This window comes from Dromaius novaehollandiae, chromosome 1 (assembly GCF_036370855.1).
Source record: "Dromaius novaehollandiae isolate bDroNov1 chromosome 1, bDroNov1.hap1, whole genome shotgun sequence".
Taxonomy (NCBI): Eukaryota; Metazoa; Chordata; class Aves; order Casuariiformes; family Dromaiidae; genus Dromaius; species Dromaius novaehollandiae.
In genome coordinates, this window is record NC_088098.1 from 121,231,567 (window position 1) to 121,247,111 (window position 15,545).

General features: G+C 41.0%; 1 protein-coding gene across 4 annotated transcripts in view; it reads left to right on the forward strand.

Annotated features, from left to right (window-relative positions):
* Positions 1 to 15,075, forward strand: part of LOC112996159 (interferon-induced GTP-binding protein Mx-like) — a 44,227-nt gene extending 29,152 nt beyond the window's left edge. For 3 of the 4 annotated variants that reach the window (XM_064525236.1, XM_064525252.1, XM_064525243.1), the window contains 10 exons: positions 1,271 to 1,425; positions 3,169 to 3,307; positions 3,819 to 4,017; positions 4,724 to 4,802; positions 5,807 to 5,929; positions 6,678 to 6,819; positions 8,951 to 9,109; positions 10,035 to 10,111; positions 11,624 to 11,872; positions 14,574 to 15,075. In XM_064525236.1, the coding sequence (XP_064381306.1) occupies positions 1,271 to 1,425; positions 3,169 to 3,307; positions 3,819 to 4,017; positions 4,724 to 4,802; positions 5,807 to 5,929; positions 6,678 to 6,819; positions 8,951 to 9,109; positions 10,035 to 10,111; positions 11,624 to 11,872; positions 14,574 to 14,816 (1,565 nt within the window). In that variant the 3' untranslated portion in view covers positions 14,817 to 15,075. The remainder of the gene's footprint in view (positions 1 to 1,270; positions 1,426 to 3,168; positions 3,308 to 3,818; positions 4,018 to 4,723; positions 4,803 to 5,806; positions 5,930 to 6,677; positions 6,820 to 8,950; positions 9,110 to 10,034; positions 10,112 to 11,623; positions 11,873 to 14,573) is intronic. The other variant, XM_064525258.1, reaches the window with a different exon arrangement.
* Positions 15,076 to 15,545: the final 470 nt, after the last annotated feature.

Below are 15,545 nucleotides of genomic sequence, written 5' to 3' on the forward strand. Positions count from 1 at the left end.
TTTCTCCCCTTTCTTAGACTGGACAGCAATCCCCAGACTAACACAGTGATCGTAACCACCAAGAACCCAATTTAGAGCAGAAGAAGGTGGGATAGCATAACATACATCAAGAGAATTGTCCTACTCACTATTTCAGTGGTGAATATGATCCATGACGTCTGATAAAAGCTCAGGCCATGTCCTCAACTGGATGTTGTTTGTCTGTTTTTGGAAGGTTGTCTGTTGAGCTGTGAACATGCTAAGCCTTAAATGGCTTATATTTTCAGTGCAAAAGCCCAGGGAAAGCTTGTGGTATCTGGGGCTGGAAACCTTATGATTCTGGAAAAAATGAAAGAGCGCACAGTGGAGGGCATACAGACCTTCTACCAGTTACTGTGAACATAGCCCCAAGCATTGCCCTTCCCTTGTTGCAGCTTCACTTTTATGATGTTTCATGCAGTGCAAGAAAACAATTTTCTTATCCAAAGGGCAATAAGCACGTGCCCTAAATGTGAAAGCTGCATTGTCCTTATGTTCTTGATTTGCACAGCTTTAGCACATTGTCATGTTGTTCACTAGTTTTTCCATATATTACTTGGACATTTTCAATAAATACTTCAAAAATTGCCAGTGGTGTGAACTGAGTAAGCTAACTACAGAGCTGAACATCTCTCATGAGAAGTTACTTGTTTTGGTATCAAAAACCCAACAGAGGTTATAAAATTGCATAGCTGTATGGAGTAAATGAAACAAGTGTGATTCAGTGCTCACAGCAGAACATGGTGTTACTTTGCTCCTCTGTGCTGTTCACGGTCCTAGTCTTATTTTCTTATAAGACATGTGATAAATTACTTGAGTTCTCAACCTCACAATCGACTGGTGAAGAATATAGAATAATGCCTATTTATCTTTCAAGGCAGCCAAAAATTAATTAATGTCTACAGAGTGTTTTGATATTGAGAAAGCATGTCTGCAACTGACTAGTATCTTATCCTATCACTTTTGTTTATTTATATGTATTTTGTCTGTTTATATGACACTAAATAAGTATATACTCTGTAAAATATTACAGTTCACATTCCAAAAGGCATCTATATATTCCCTAATAATTTCCTTAGGATTTTGCATAAATGGATTTCTGTGCGTGGCTGCACCTGAAAAAAGCCATGCCTAAAAGAGCCTTAGGTGGTAGTAGATACTTTTCAGAGTCATTGTATTCCTATTTCAACTTCACTTTGATACACTTTTTTTTGACCCTAGTATTCATTGCCTTGCTCTTTTCTCCTTGTAGCCCAGAATGTTGTGGCTGGTACTAAAGGTGCCATTAGTAGCGAACTGATTTCCCTAGAAGTCTGGTCCCCTGCTGTCCCAGACCTGACACTAATTGATCTTCCTGGAATTGCTAGAGTGGCTGTAGGAGATCAGCCAGCTGACATTGGGGAACAGGTAAAACTCAGTCTTATGTGCTAACCTGTGCAAAGGGTCACTTTTGTAACCTACCTTAAATGTCAGTCTTTGGTATAGGGTGCTGCTGGGATTGTTATACTTGGCATCCAGGCCAGAATTAGAGCTATGATATTGTAGCTAACAAACAGGCCTATTTTTCAGGCAAGGCAGTGCTGGAAGGAACAGCAAGGACCAGGATCTTCCCTCTGCGCTGTAGTGCAGGAGGAAGCTGCCCAGGCTAGCTGTAAATGAGCCTTCTTGGGTGCCTGACACAATCACCCATGGCAGCATGGCATAACCCGGTCACACTGACTCTGTTTCGCAGGCAGACTGTCTCTGAACACAGTGCTGCCTCCATGTCCCTTGGCTGGACTGCAGACTGGAAGATAGATGCATCTCAAAATGACTTGTATCTAACCAGTTCTGTGGATGTAGTTAGCAAAGGTTATAAAAAATAAAGGTTATAAAATAAAAGGTTATAAAATAAAAGGTTATAAAATAGCCAAGTTCATGGAAGTTCTTCTGGAGCAAGAAGGCAAACTATTCCTCTTACTGGCTCTGTGCTCTGTTGCCCCTTACATATAGAGTAGATAAGAATGTGACCCATTCTGTTTTTTCTGATCACCTAAAGGATCCCAGCAGACCCTTTATGAAGTAAACAGAAAATGCATTAAAGTGAAGGGGATCTGTAGCCTTCCTCATGTGGCTTTTAGAAGAAAAAGCTAGGGAATGCAAATATACCTAGCTATATGAGGTCAGGACCTGAGGGTGATGGGCGGGAACTGGGTATATTATTTCTAGTAAGAGCTTGAAGTAGGAACTTGGAATGAGAGTAGCACAAACTAAGCTGGACATATCAGCTGAAGAATGAGATAGGTTTGGGTAATCCTGCAAGATCAGCAAAGGAAATACAAGTGGGCTTTACTCTTGGGACAGGAGTAAAATCATTTTACAGTCAGATAGTAATTTTTCTATTGTATACAGAAGAAAGCAGCTAGTGTGACATCACTCACACATTTCCATTGTCCCCAGATGCCTGCATGTCTCAGACATGGAGGGTATAGCATTTTATTGTGTCAGAAATCAGGGTGGAAGGCATGTAGAAAAGATGAAGGCAACTTTACTAAAACTCTGAATAAAGAGTTAATTTAATTCAGTATAAGCACAATAGAGCAGTGTGAACCTTTTGCAATACAACACAAACCATGAGAAACTCTGTTAGTTTGGCATTGAAACATGGAAACAATGCCAACTAAATGTCACATGAGATTTGTTTTTACGCTAATCATCCACTGAAATACAAGCCAAAGGCATTTGCCTTCTTTTCAGAGATACAAATTTGAGATTTATCAGCACAATCTAGTTTGCTTTCTTTCCATAGGTTTGTAATTAGGCATCAGAACTTGTTTTTCTTATACATGGTTATTTATGAAATATTAATATTTCCATCAAGAAAGATTATATGAATGTGAGGATTTTTTTTTTTTTTATATAGCTTTCAGGACAAGTATAACAACAGTCTGTTCTCATTCATGTTAGATGTTTGCATTTGTCTTTAGATAGCAAAAGAGGCTGCATACTTTTGCTGACATTTCCATGCCATCCTTTAGCATGTAAAAGTACCCTCAGTATATGTGACATTTCATGCCATCAGTGAAGTAACTGGTATTGACAGAGATGGTCACATCCTACATGCTAGCATCTGATTGTACTGAACTTCACTGCTGCTGTATTACATTACAGATCAAAAAGCTACTTAAAAACATTATTTGCAACAAAGAGACACTCAATTTGGTAGTGGTGCCCTGTAATGTGGATATCGCAACAACAGAAGCACTGAAAATGGCTCAAGAGGTGGATCCCAAGGGAGAAAGGACGCTAGGTGAGACTTTTAATGCTACAATTTGAAGAGAAGTGCAAACCTTTTTTCTATAAAAGTCTAGTGTTTTATATTCCACACGGTTCTGCAATTAGCTGCTACAAGGAAAAAAATATATAGAACAGCCTAAATAAACTATTGTGAATTTATTTACAAAACTGGAAGAGAGCCAGTAACTCTAAGAATACCTCAGTTTTGAGTCTTGCTGACATTCATGATATGAGCAGTTGGAAATTTAAAACCTCAAAGTTGACGATGGGAAAATCTTGCTGTTGCAGTTAAAAAGGTAGGCAAGGAGAAAAGTGTGGTGGGAGTCCAACTGAAGAGTAAGCTTTACTGTGCAAAGCCCAGGAGCTGAGAGCTTTCTAGGAAAGAAATAGTAAAATGAAGATAAGGAGTTACTTTAGAAAACACTGTACAGAACATTCCTGCTCTGGTGACGAGATATCCTAATGGATCTTCTCCACCTTTAACTTCTGTGAGCAACTAATTTTCTCTCTGTGTAACTTCACAGGAATCCTCACAAAACCTGATTTGGTGGACAAAGGAACTGAAGAGTCTATTGTTAACATAATACGAAATGTGATCGTCCCACTCAAAAAAGGTTACATGATCGTGAAGTGTCGCGGGCAACAGGACATCCGCAACAATCTGACCTTAGCCTCTGCAATCCAGCAGGAGAAAGAATTCTTTGAGACTCATCAACATTTTAGGTATTTCTCACATAAAGGACCTAATCCAAAACACTGAAGTCACTGAAAAACCTCCTGTTGACTGAGATTTCAGTTAGGATTACAAACAGGAATTTTATTTGCTATTTGTCATTGCCCATGTTGTATTCCCGTAAGCGAGCAGAATTTTACATGTCAAATAATCTTTTAAAATATTTATTTGGATGCAAGGTTGGTGTATTCCTTACCCCTGGAGAAGCATAATGAACTTCAGAAGTTCAGAATAGGCCAAGTATCTGAGAACTTGAAGTTAAGTACTTTGCTGAGTATTTCTACTCACTGGAAAACATTGTGAAACTTAGCAAGAGAAAAAAGTACTGCTTGCATTGAGGGAACAGTTTTCCCCCAAAGATGACTTGGCAGCAAATCAGCTGTAGTATAATTACAGGTGGAAAGGATTTCAATTTAGTATGCTTACCTCATGCAGCAACAATGCAGCAGTATACTAATGTGCTGATAGCAAATGCTATTTCAGTCTTCTCTGTTCCCCTTTCTTTAGCAAGTAGCAGTAGTTGTCAAATCTTGTGTAAAAGCTGTTGTGCCCAGAAGCTCCTGAGTTGCTCCCGTCTCTACACTAGCACTCCCCTTTACTTAATCTGTGTAGCAGTAAAAACAAAGCAGCACATCAGTGCTGCTCCCTTGCCCTGCAAAAGTGCTCTGCCCATAACCTTTTCCCCTTTTTTTGCAGCATTCTTCTGAATGAAGGAAAGGCTACCATCCCTTTTCTGGCAGAGAAGCTCACAAGTGAACTTGTGGGACATATCATTGTAAGTAACAGAGATGTCATATTAAGCTCTTTGTACCCGTTACTATTTAAAAATAATCCAAATCCTTCAGCCTTGGATTGCAACTACCAAAATTTCTTTATATGCATAGTATTTAATTAACCTTCAACCTGGCAATTTGAGAACAAACTGAGCTGAGAGTTATAGGTAGGGAAACCCATCTCTGTCCTCAGCTTTGCCTTTAGTCTAAGTAAGGATTGACAACGAGCAAATCACTTCATTTGCCTATGACTCATAACCCTTGTTTTTTTAATAGCAGTCAGAATATTTCCTTTTGTTTGTGAAGAACTTTGATAGGCTGGGTGACAAGCTATTACTGCCAGCTTTCTAAAACAGAATAATTTCTATCAATCAACTGAATATGTCTTCAAAATCTCAAGTAAAATTTTAATTATTTCAGTATGCTATGATGCTAATATATTGTTTTATTATATATGTATAAATATATATATAGATAATTATACTATATATCATTCTATCATGGGAAAATGCTAAAATACAAGGATCTTTTAAATTCAGTCCTGAAGGAGGAAATAATATGTATTTATGTAACCTTACATAAAATAAGCAACTGAACAGCTATGTTCAGTCACATATTTATCAGGAATTGAGGGTTCAGTATCTTCCCCACATCACCACCTCGCTGTTACAACTGGCTGGGACATACTTTTTGGCTCACACTGTAGGTGAAACCTTGTGCTAGACTACAGTTGCTCTGCCCACCTCACAGCGAGGTCCAGCCCTGATATCAAAGCCTCCCCCCAGTCTTCTCTCAGTGAAGGTCATATTTGCACTTCGGTGCTATCCCGCTATCATACATGGGATACAGGTGACAGGGAGCTGCTCTTGGACTCCAAACAGCAGCAAAGTTTACATATGTGCAGGCCTGGGTCACTCTCAGCACAGTTTTGTTTTCTGCCAAAAAAAAAAAAAAAAAAGACATGTTCCACCTACCTAAGCATCTTTCTTTCATGCCCGCCCTCCAGAAAACTTTGCCTACATTAGAGAACCAAATACGCAGTGAACTCCAAAAAACACTGCAAGAACTACACAAATACAGACAAGGCATGCCCACAACAGAGTCTGACAAGCTGATTTTCCTCACAGATGTAAGTATCAATATTGGTTTGGTTACAGAACAGCACAGGGAGGTCGTTGCTGGAGAGAGAAATGTTCTAAACATAGTAAGGCAGTGAAGCATCGGTATGGATCACGAGGGGAACTTGTAGGACCTGCCATTGATAGATTTTGATGGTAAATTACACAGATATCTGCCATCATGCCTTCTGGCAAAAATAATGGACTAGAGGACCTTCCAGCATTAATTTCTGTGATTATATGATGAGAGAACTGAAGAACAACTCAATTGATTGCTTGGTCAAAATCAATCATGTCGGAGAGGGAAAACTTACACTCTTGCTAGCTTAGCATTTTGGAAGATTCCCATTGTTTATGGCACTCATAAGATTAAATGAGGTCCTGATATCAAAATACGGTTTGCAAGTTCAGCTGGGTCTCTCTCCTCATGGGAAAATCATCACTCTCAGTAAATTTTCTGCAGGCCAGTGGAGGCGCTTGTGCAAACCCATCCGCCTTCGAAGATTTTGTACAGGTCTGACCAGTTAGAGTTTAGTAAATGGTTCTGAGAGCCCACAGATCAAGTTCATTCTCCCCTAGATGTGCTGGCTTTGCAGAAATACCAGGAGCTAAGAGCAAAAGATAATCAAAGGATGTTTTCAATGAACCATGGCCTTATTTGAACATCGAATGACTGAAGATTTGTTTAACATATACAAATTAGTCTGAAGAAACAAAACTTGACTACATTGCTTGCTTGTTTTTTTTAATTTATTACAGCTAATCAAACTGTTTAATGAAGATATTGCTCATTCAATGCATGGAGAGGAACATTTGTCTGGAAACGAAATCAGACTGTTTACAAAAATCCGCAGAGAGTTTCAGAATTGGGAAGAAGTCCTCCAAGACAGTAGTAAAAAGGGTAAGCATAGAAAAACATCACTTGCAATTGATCTGAAAAATTCCATTGCCTTGCTTTTAAATTAAGATACAGCACCACCAATATGTTGTCTTTCAAGAAAGTGGAAAACAAGAAGCTACAAGCATTCTTTTGCTGTAGTGCTAGGCAAATTATGCTTTGGTTCTTGGTGACAGAGACACAGCTGGTGTAAATTGCTGTCATTACAGTGAGATCAGTTGACTTCCCTCTTCTCCCAGCAAAGTAATAAAATCAAGACAGTTGACCCTGGCAGAGAATTGGATGCTGAGTCTCTGAACAAGTCTTCTAAAAAATAAAATCGGAATGTTTTGGAACTTTGGTCATATTTGTTCTGTTTCAGCTTGGTTTAAAGGGTGCAGAAAGCAATTTGGGTTTGAAATAACCATAGCCTTTTACAGAATACTCCTTTCTGCACATTACCATCTTGCCAGTTGCTCACTGAACCCAGCTCTAAAATGAGGAGGAGGAGGAGGACGACGACGACACATGCACACACGGAATACTACTGCATACTCAGCATCTTTTGCAGCATTTTTTTCACATCTTTCAGAAACCTCATCGTTTTCTCTCAGGGAAGATGTGGCATCAGCTGCCTGTCAAGCAGTAGCTCTTGGCACAAGTTCTCTCTGGCACTGATACTTATCCATAACAGTATCACTAGTGACTCTAAAATGATAGATACAAATTGGGCCCAGAGATGCAGTCAGCCAGAGAAAGACATGCGTATTTAGAGAGAGAGACAGACAGACAGACAGACATTGCTATACTTCATTGTCTCTTATGTCCCAGCCGTGGTGCACCAAGCCAATCAAAACAATATTATGGAGGCAGTAAAAGAGTAAGACAATGAGGGCACAAAGAAATAGATGAAAAATGGCAGGAAACACTAGCAGAAGGATGCAGCGTCTTCACAGGACAAAGAGGAACTGAGTTGCAATAGATATATGCAAGCCTTCACATTGCAGCTGAACCATAGCAGTCAATCCTCTGGGCACTTTTAACTTATCCCAGTTGGTTTAAGCTAATATGTTTGATTTCACAATTGGACCAGGATAGAAGCACACAATGACTTTTACCATAGTGTAGCTGTTTGCGTGCAATGTGCTATCAGAAAATGTTTACACATGTTCAGGCGAAGTGTTTGCTTGTGCAGCTGAAGAAGTACATTTCCGTAACTTGAAAATCAGAGGTAGTGTTAGGTAGCCCTTCCTCAATGCAAAAGTGTGGTTATGAGAAAGTGTTGGGATTTCTGAAGGTACCTCATTGCACTTTGGATGATTCTGTTTATCATTCATCAGGAAAAAGATGAAATAAGTATCAAAAGTAGCAGATAAATTGAATAGCTGAAACCTTGAACTTTCTATTCCAAAGCTGATAGACATTGTTCTTGTGGCCATATTACAGCCTTGTACTACCTTCTCTGTGCAGGTATGTTTTCCGACTCTGAGCAAGATACTCCACATCTACTAGGACTGGGGGTTTTTTTGGTATTAATGAATTCATATAGCTTAATGTTAGAATAGAATGCAGTATTTCATGGCTTGATTTCTAATTCAACATGTGCTTCCTTTATGGATCTATAATTCACAAATTTGACCCAAACCCAGGTCAAAATCAAAACCTTTTGAAACATGCCTGACTGTGTAAATCAATTCAAAAGGAATATACCTCATTTAAGATGGCAAATTCCTATAACATTAACACAGGCATATTGACTGTTCTGTCTTAACCAAAAATATCTAGTCTATACTAGATTCCCTGAGATAAGACTGTTTTTAATGGATTTTACTTTTTTTTACTTTTTTAATACCTTAGAAATGGCTGCTACTGGCCACTTCTGAGAGAGTACCAATTCCAGAAAGAGCCAGTAATGTTGAACCTCGTCATTATTTCTGTTTTTCTTTCTGTCAGTTTAGATGCTTAATCCAATGAGTGAAATGTCTCATTCATAAAGCAATAATGTGTTAGCTTAGTTCTATAGTAACCACATTCCTTGAAAGATCAGCTTAGTAGTAGTTCTTCTCAAGAGCATTTTCTGAGGGAAGAAGCAGACTTCCTTCTTAAATCTGTAATTTATAAACTTAGTATTAAAGCAATTTTCTTAATTTTACAGTTACAAAAATTGTACCTAAAAAAGTGTGGAAATATGAAAGCCAGTATCGTGGACGGGAGCTCCCAGGCTTTACCAGTTACAGGACCTTTGAGGACATTGTAAAAGAGCAAATCATGGAACTGGAGGCACCAGCTATTGCAACACTGAATGCCGTGGTCGGTATGTCTCCTGGGCCACATGTAGCCTTTGCCCAGGGAGTGCAATGCATAAACCCTAAACCCAGCTTCTTTGCCAATTCACTGCATGAAATATTATACATATTACACACTGGCTGCGGGGGTGGGAGGAAGGGTACGTAGTTCACCCAGTAAAAAACACCAAAGGAAGGAGTATGTCATCATCCCATCTCTCCCAGAGCTAACCCACCTGCCTGAAGTCCTGAATTAGACTCTGTGACTGTGAGATTTTGAGAACAGTGCAATCCAAATAGCCCTTGGAAGGGGGGGGAAAAGGAGGTTTATTACAGATCTCTCAGCCCTTTCTGCAGCCAGGTAGAAAGGGATGCAAATGTGAGAAGGAGAATAACCCAGAAAAAGCCTGACTTAGTAACCCATGAGTGGGATGCTGGCTTCCAGTTCGTGCACTACTCTTTTGTGCAAACAGCTCATGGCAAAAGCAGCAGCAGCAGCAGCTGCCCACACTTGCCAATGAAAGCAGCTACCGCTTCTGTGCGCTGTGCCAGATTCGGCCCTCTTTATTGTATGCATTAGCCCCGCTTCCTGCATAGGCTGTTCAGAGGGTGAAATGCATGCAGTGCTTACGTGGCCAAGGGATGGCACACGTGGTCAAACACAAGTACGTGAATTGGTTTATCAAAGATATCTCAGGGTTATTCAATGTCTCAGGTGATAAGCGGTTACAGGAGGTCTTCCATGGCTCACACTCTTGGATCTAGGAATATAAATTCCTCCTTAAGTTGTTTTTTTTTTTTTTTGATATGAAAGCATATTGCATTAGCATAGCTGCCTAGCTATGTTTGGATAAATTTGGAAAGAGAATAGGTTTCCCAAGCCTTATGTTAACAATAGCTTGAAAACCTCGCTTGCTTGCCTGACTTCATTTTGTTTCTCTCTTCTTCCCTTAGAACTGGTTGAAAGGTCTTTTTTGGAAGTCACTAAAAAGCATTTTGCTGATTTTCACAATCTATATAGAGCTGCTAAGGTGAGAGACTACGTATAAGCTGGGATAAGACAAGAGCAAGACAGAATGGCAGTTGTAGATACAGCTTTGCTTATGGTACCTCTCCAATTACAGTATCTTTATGCAACCATGGAATTTCTTGCAGGTCTGTGATTGTTATAAAATAAGGAACAGATTGAAAACAATAGAATGTTTATAATGGAATTAATGAAAGTACATTTTGTCAAATACACTTTGACAAAGTGTATTTCAATATCTTTTGAGAAGGTCTAAAATGCAGATTTGTCATTCATTCTGGTCGCATTCTTGATGCACACAACACTAGGCAAAGAAAACCTGGTATGCCTGCCTTGAAGAATTTAGAATTAATTTCAAATTTCAGTCCTGCAATGATTTATAAGCATGTGGGTAGCCTCAGAGAATTAAACAGTGCTTTTGGCTTTCTGAAAGGCAAGCTAGAGCGATAATCAGTGTGGGATTTACCTTTCATGAAAGAGAGCAGCAGCAGACAAGCCAAAACCACTCACCTGTGAGAGAATTAAATGATGCTTGTTCATGTTTTGGGGGCTTGGGTGCTTTGGGGTGGAGTGAAGCGACATGGTTGTCACTGAAGACCTTTTCTGAGAAAGAGCCTTGAGGAAGAGGCTGGAAGCACTGAGGGCCAGGCAGGACGGGGATTCCAATCGCAGGGTCCTGCTTAAAAGGAAACTCAAAGGACAGGCTGGGTGAAACAGGTGTTTGCTATGTAATGTGCGTGGACAAACCCTACTGAAGTCCCCAGCCAACTGGGCAGCAATCAAGTAAGTTATTTCAGCCCAGCATAGAGGTGCTTAGGGACCCTCTTTAGTCATAACATGAGGTGAGAGAGATAAAAAAGGGAGGAAGTTCTGGTAGGCATTAAAGATAAGAAAAAGACTTCAGTCTTTTAAGACTTCAGTCTAAGGGATGCTAAGAAAGCATTTCAAGAGACTTTGAGGATGACTGAAGGGACCCTGCTGCCCCCACAAAGTTTCAGACGAAAGTTTCAAAAAGACCAGAAAACGGCAGATTATTGTAATAAAAATGCCAGATAATTAGGGGTTGGCTTGCTGACAACAGATAGGAGACCGCAGTTCTGAGGAGAGCGGGAGAGGAAATGGAGTTCACATCGGTACCCACTGTCACTGCCTGCTGCAAAAGCAAGACACCATCAAAATACCTGTGAAAACTGAGGGCTGGCTGAACTCATGACTGGCAATTGCTGCCTGCTCCCATTAGGCTCAGTATTTTCCAAGGACCAGGTTTTGCCTGATCCCGTTCAGGACTTTAATGAGTGGACAAAATGTCACATTTCCCTGCTCTTTCACAGCGAAGGGACCTGTATCTAAACCGTGACGATGTGCTCCCAGGAGCCAGGCTAGGATTAGACAGCATGGCAGTAAGGGCTGTTGAACCCTGTGTCCGACCTTGCCTTTCCCTGGGGTTGGTGCTAAACACTGGCGTCTTCATAAAGGAAGCAAACTTCTCAGAGCTTACTATTTTCTCCTTTCCTAGGCCAGAATTGAAGACATGAAAGAGCAACAAGCAGCAGAGGCCGAAAGAAACATCCGGACCCAGTTTAAAATGGAGAAAATTGTATACTGCCAGGACAACAGTTATACGGCTTCTTTAAAAATGGTTCAGGGAAAAAAGCAGCACAGAGAGGTGAAAGCAAACCCATCAGAGCTGAACTTTGCAGCCGTTTCAGTGCAAGAGCCCTCCTTTGTTGAGGAGATGGTTTCTCACACGCAGGCGTATATCAGTGTGAGTTTACAAACTACAGTACAGCATTTCTGCTCTGCTCTGAATACTATAGGCAATATCCCTCGTCCAGATCTCGCTGCAGTCAATACGAGTCTCTCTTTGGTGTAACAGTACCATACACTAGCACTACCATACAGGGAATAATGCTCACAGGGTGCAAGTGCCCCATTCAGGTAGATGCCCAGCTTCTGTCCAAATCAGCTGGAGCTTCTGGCAGCCAGCGATAAAATCGCCTGGGCAAAGCTGGCCCCACGGGCTGCGTCAGCACACTCACTGTGGAGGTGTGGTTACGGGTTGCTGGATCTGGAAACTGGAAAAGACTGCAGGCTGTTAAAATGACAGCTGGTTCCTAAACCGCTTGTTAGCTAGCCCACAGCCTGGCACAGCTCTTTGCTGTGGTTGCCCCTCTCCCAGCGAGCGTACCTTTGGCAAAGGGGTCCTCTTCTCACCCTGCTCCTGTGGAGCAGGGGGTAACTCCCTGCCTCCTACCCAGCCCCATGCAGCAGGCACACTCGCTTGCTGGCTTTGCCTCTGGGGACGAGTATTGCAGGAGGAAGGACAGGTACTCACCTGACTGGGGAAGAGGAGAAGATGAGGAAGATCCCTTAGCCCTGTAGTTAGAAATCACTGATACATGGATGATAGCAAGCCCTGCTCCCCAGTAAAGGAAGCAACAAGCCAAAGCAGTCCTAGGATTGCTTTTCCCGCTAGAAGTCTGTCCCACAGTTTTCAAATTATGCCAGTTTCCACTAGTTAAATGACACTGTTTACGGCACTTCTGTGTTTGGCACAGAGCTGGAGATCTCAGCTCAGCCCCCAACCACTCTGCATATTCCTGCTGCCAGCAGAAAGCCACTGCAGTGGCACTCAGTCAGATCCTAAACTAACTGCAGGGGAGGAGGGATGGTAAAATGTTAAGTTAAAGTGGATTCGGCTACCCATAGAGATTAGGGCACCTATGCTGTATTGCAGATAGCTCAATAGAAGGTAAATCTCTATAGAGAAATTGGATGTTTTAACACAAGGATCATGTTAGAGAGCTACAGCAAGGAGAACACCTAGTGTGAGAATTTGCTTGTCTGGCTTCGACCTTTGTTTCATAGAAGTTCCTCAGAAAGCAACAAGTTAAATATTAATAACCAGTAGCTTAGGTAGTGGCTCACCTTGAATTTCAATAGCAAGGTTTTCACAGATTCATACACTTAAATGTTCAGGCTGCTATTCCAGTTTATCATAGTGAGAGAGCAAGAGCCAAAGGCAAAATTGCATAAGTTTCTCCACCCTTCCCTTCCCCACTATACACTCTGCTATCGGACAAAGTTTTGAATGCTAGTGGTACGTTTTCATAAATGACTTAAGCACCAATTTTTCAACAGTAACAAATACCAGGGCATCACAGCTGCACTGGACTTAAGATGCTTAGGTGAGGCTGAATTCACTTTTAGTGGGATTAAAGCCCTTAAATGTCCGTGGCTTTTGAAAATAGCCCACGTGAGCCTACGTCACTTTTGGCAGCTCTGTCAAGGTCTGGGTGGGATTCATGTCCAGAAAACAGCCACATTTAAAGCATCAGCCTTCCTTCTCACCATAGTCAGTGGTGCCCAGAGAACAGACAGGCTCAGTAAGTGCCTTAGCTGACCCAGCTCTGTATTGACTAGAGCTCTGCAGACTAGGCAGGGAGCTTAAACATCTACATGTAGGGATTTTTTTTTTTCATCTGAAGCTCAACCCCATCCTTAAAGATGAAAGATTTACAGCTGGTGAACTCTGAAGGTGTTTAAGGTCAGAAAAACCTTAGACCTCACTGGTAATGGGCTGCCTAAGCCGCTTTAGGACCTATAAAGCAGGTGCGCCTTTACCTGGTCTTCCCACAGTCATTCTCAAGTCAGGCTCCCCCACATGAAGCAAGGAGAACACCACCAGCTCCCCCACACTCAAGCTCTCCCCTGGGAAGAGCAGAGCTGGGTTCAGGTCCCTCCCAGTGATGGAGAGGCTTTGAACCTCCCCTTGCCCGAAAGCACACTCTCACACACACACGCACACTCTCTATAGACTTCTCCATGGCGAGGGCCTCCCAGTCTCAGCTAGAGAGGTTGTCACGTTAAGCAGAAAATTATCTTACTAAAATACAACCAGTTGTAATGTATTGACAGTTGAACATCACTATTGCCAAAGACTTTTTTTTCCCCCTTAAGGCTAACGCTTACTCCAAAGCACTTATACAAAAGATATCAAAAATAACATCTAAATACAGGAATTTACCACCTTTGAAAAATCTCTGTCAGATCTCTCCTATATCATAGTGGATCGGTATTGTTCACCAAAGTCAGGTTTGAAGCCAGAAATTGTTAACAAATATTATTTATCAGGTATGGCCTAGTACAGTGGTACCAATGATAACCTTTGATAGCCATGAGAGGTGTGTAGGGAATAGCCTACCTTGGGTTTAGATCCTTGAGGGAAAAAAGAGCAGCTGACATTCCCAAGTCTCTTCATTTTTTCGTTCTTTAGGCATGACAGAGACTGATGATAATCATTTTTTTTAGTTCCTATAGGCACATACTCCTTGAACACTAATTCAGTAACATTTTTAAAATGTGCTATCACTTCTTACTAGATTATCTATAACGCCTTCCTATTGCTTGCTTTTTTGGGAGGGAAAAAAAAGTCTAATTGTCATTTCTTTTTCTCTTCCTTGCAGGGAGCAAGGAATCGCCTCTCCAGTCAGATTCCTTTGATAATTCTGTTTTCTGTCCTCCAAAAATTTGGAGATAACTTACAAATCACAATGTTACATCTTTTGCAAGAAAAAGAAAAGCTAACTTTTTTACTTCAGGAGGATGGTGAAGTTGCTAAATACAGGAATTCACTCAGTCAGCGAGTTAATCGTCTCACCAAGGCCTGCCAGTATCTAAGAAACTTTGCCTCTCTGCAGCTTTCTTGAATTTTTTTTGAAGGGGTTTTCAACTGTTGTTTTCTAGTGTTACTGAAGAAATCTGTAAAATCTGCTCAAATTTTAATGTGAGCACTGACCTTTAACACTTATTCTTAGAATTCTCAAAATTGTTCCTTCTGCTTTAGTTTCCACAGTAAATTAAACACAAACACATATGCCAATGTATGAAGTTAAACACGTTATCATATTTCTAAGCATTCATTTTATGAACTTACTGCATATCATTAAAATAATTACTAAAAAGCTAGAGCTCAGTTTTTGGTTTTTTTTTTAATGAGGATGGCGGAATTTCAGATGAATAATCTTCAAACTCTAGAAATCAAATTTTAACTCACTTTCCTAGCTCAAGCTTGCTCCTCTGCTCTAGGGGGTTGATTCCCTGCTTCCCTTTGCTCTCCTGCCTCATTGTAGCTGTCAGCTTTTCTGTTCTTGCCTGTGAGATGAACATGCAAAGTGTTACCCCTCTAAGTCCCATGCCACTAGGTAGAGATGGTGCACACAGCAGGCATGAAGCTGTTCCCACCTATTAGGACAAGAAAATTACCTTAATTACCTCAGATAAGTGCATCGACAGGATGCCACTGGGTCTGTTTCTCCTTTCTCAGTTCTCTGATTTGTAGAGAAATCCTAAGCAGCTTTTCTTCTGAATGCCTGGAGCACTGCCTGAAATTTTGAGGCTGATGGGGAATTCACTAGATGGCTGGGTTTGGATGGCCA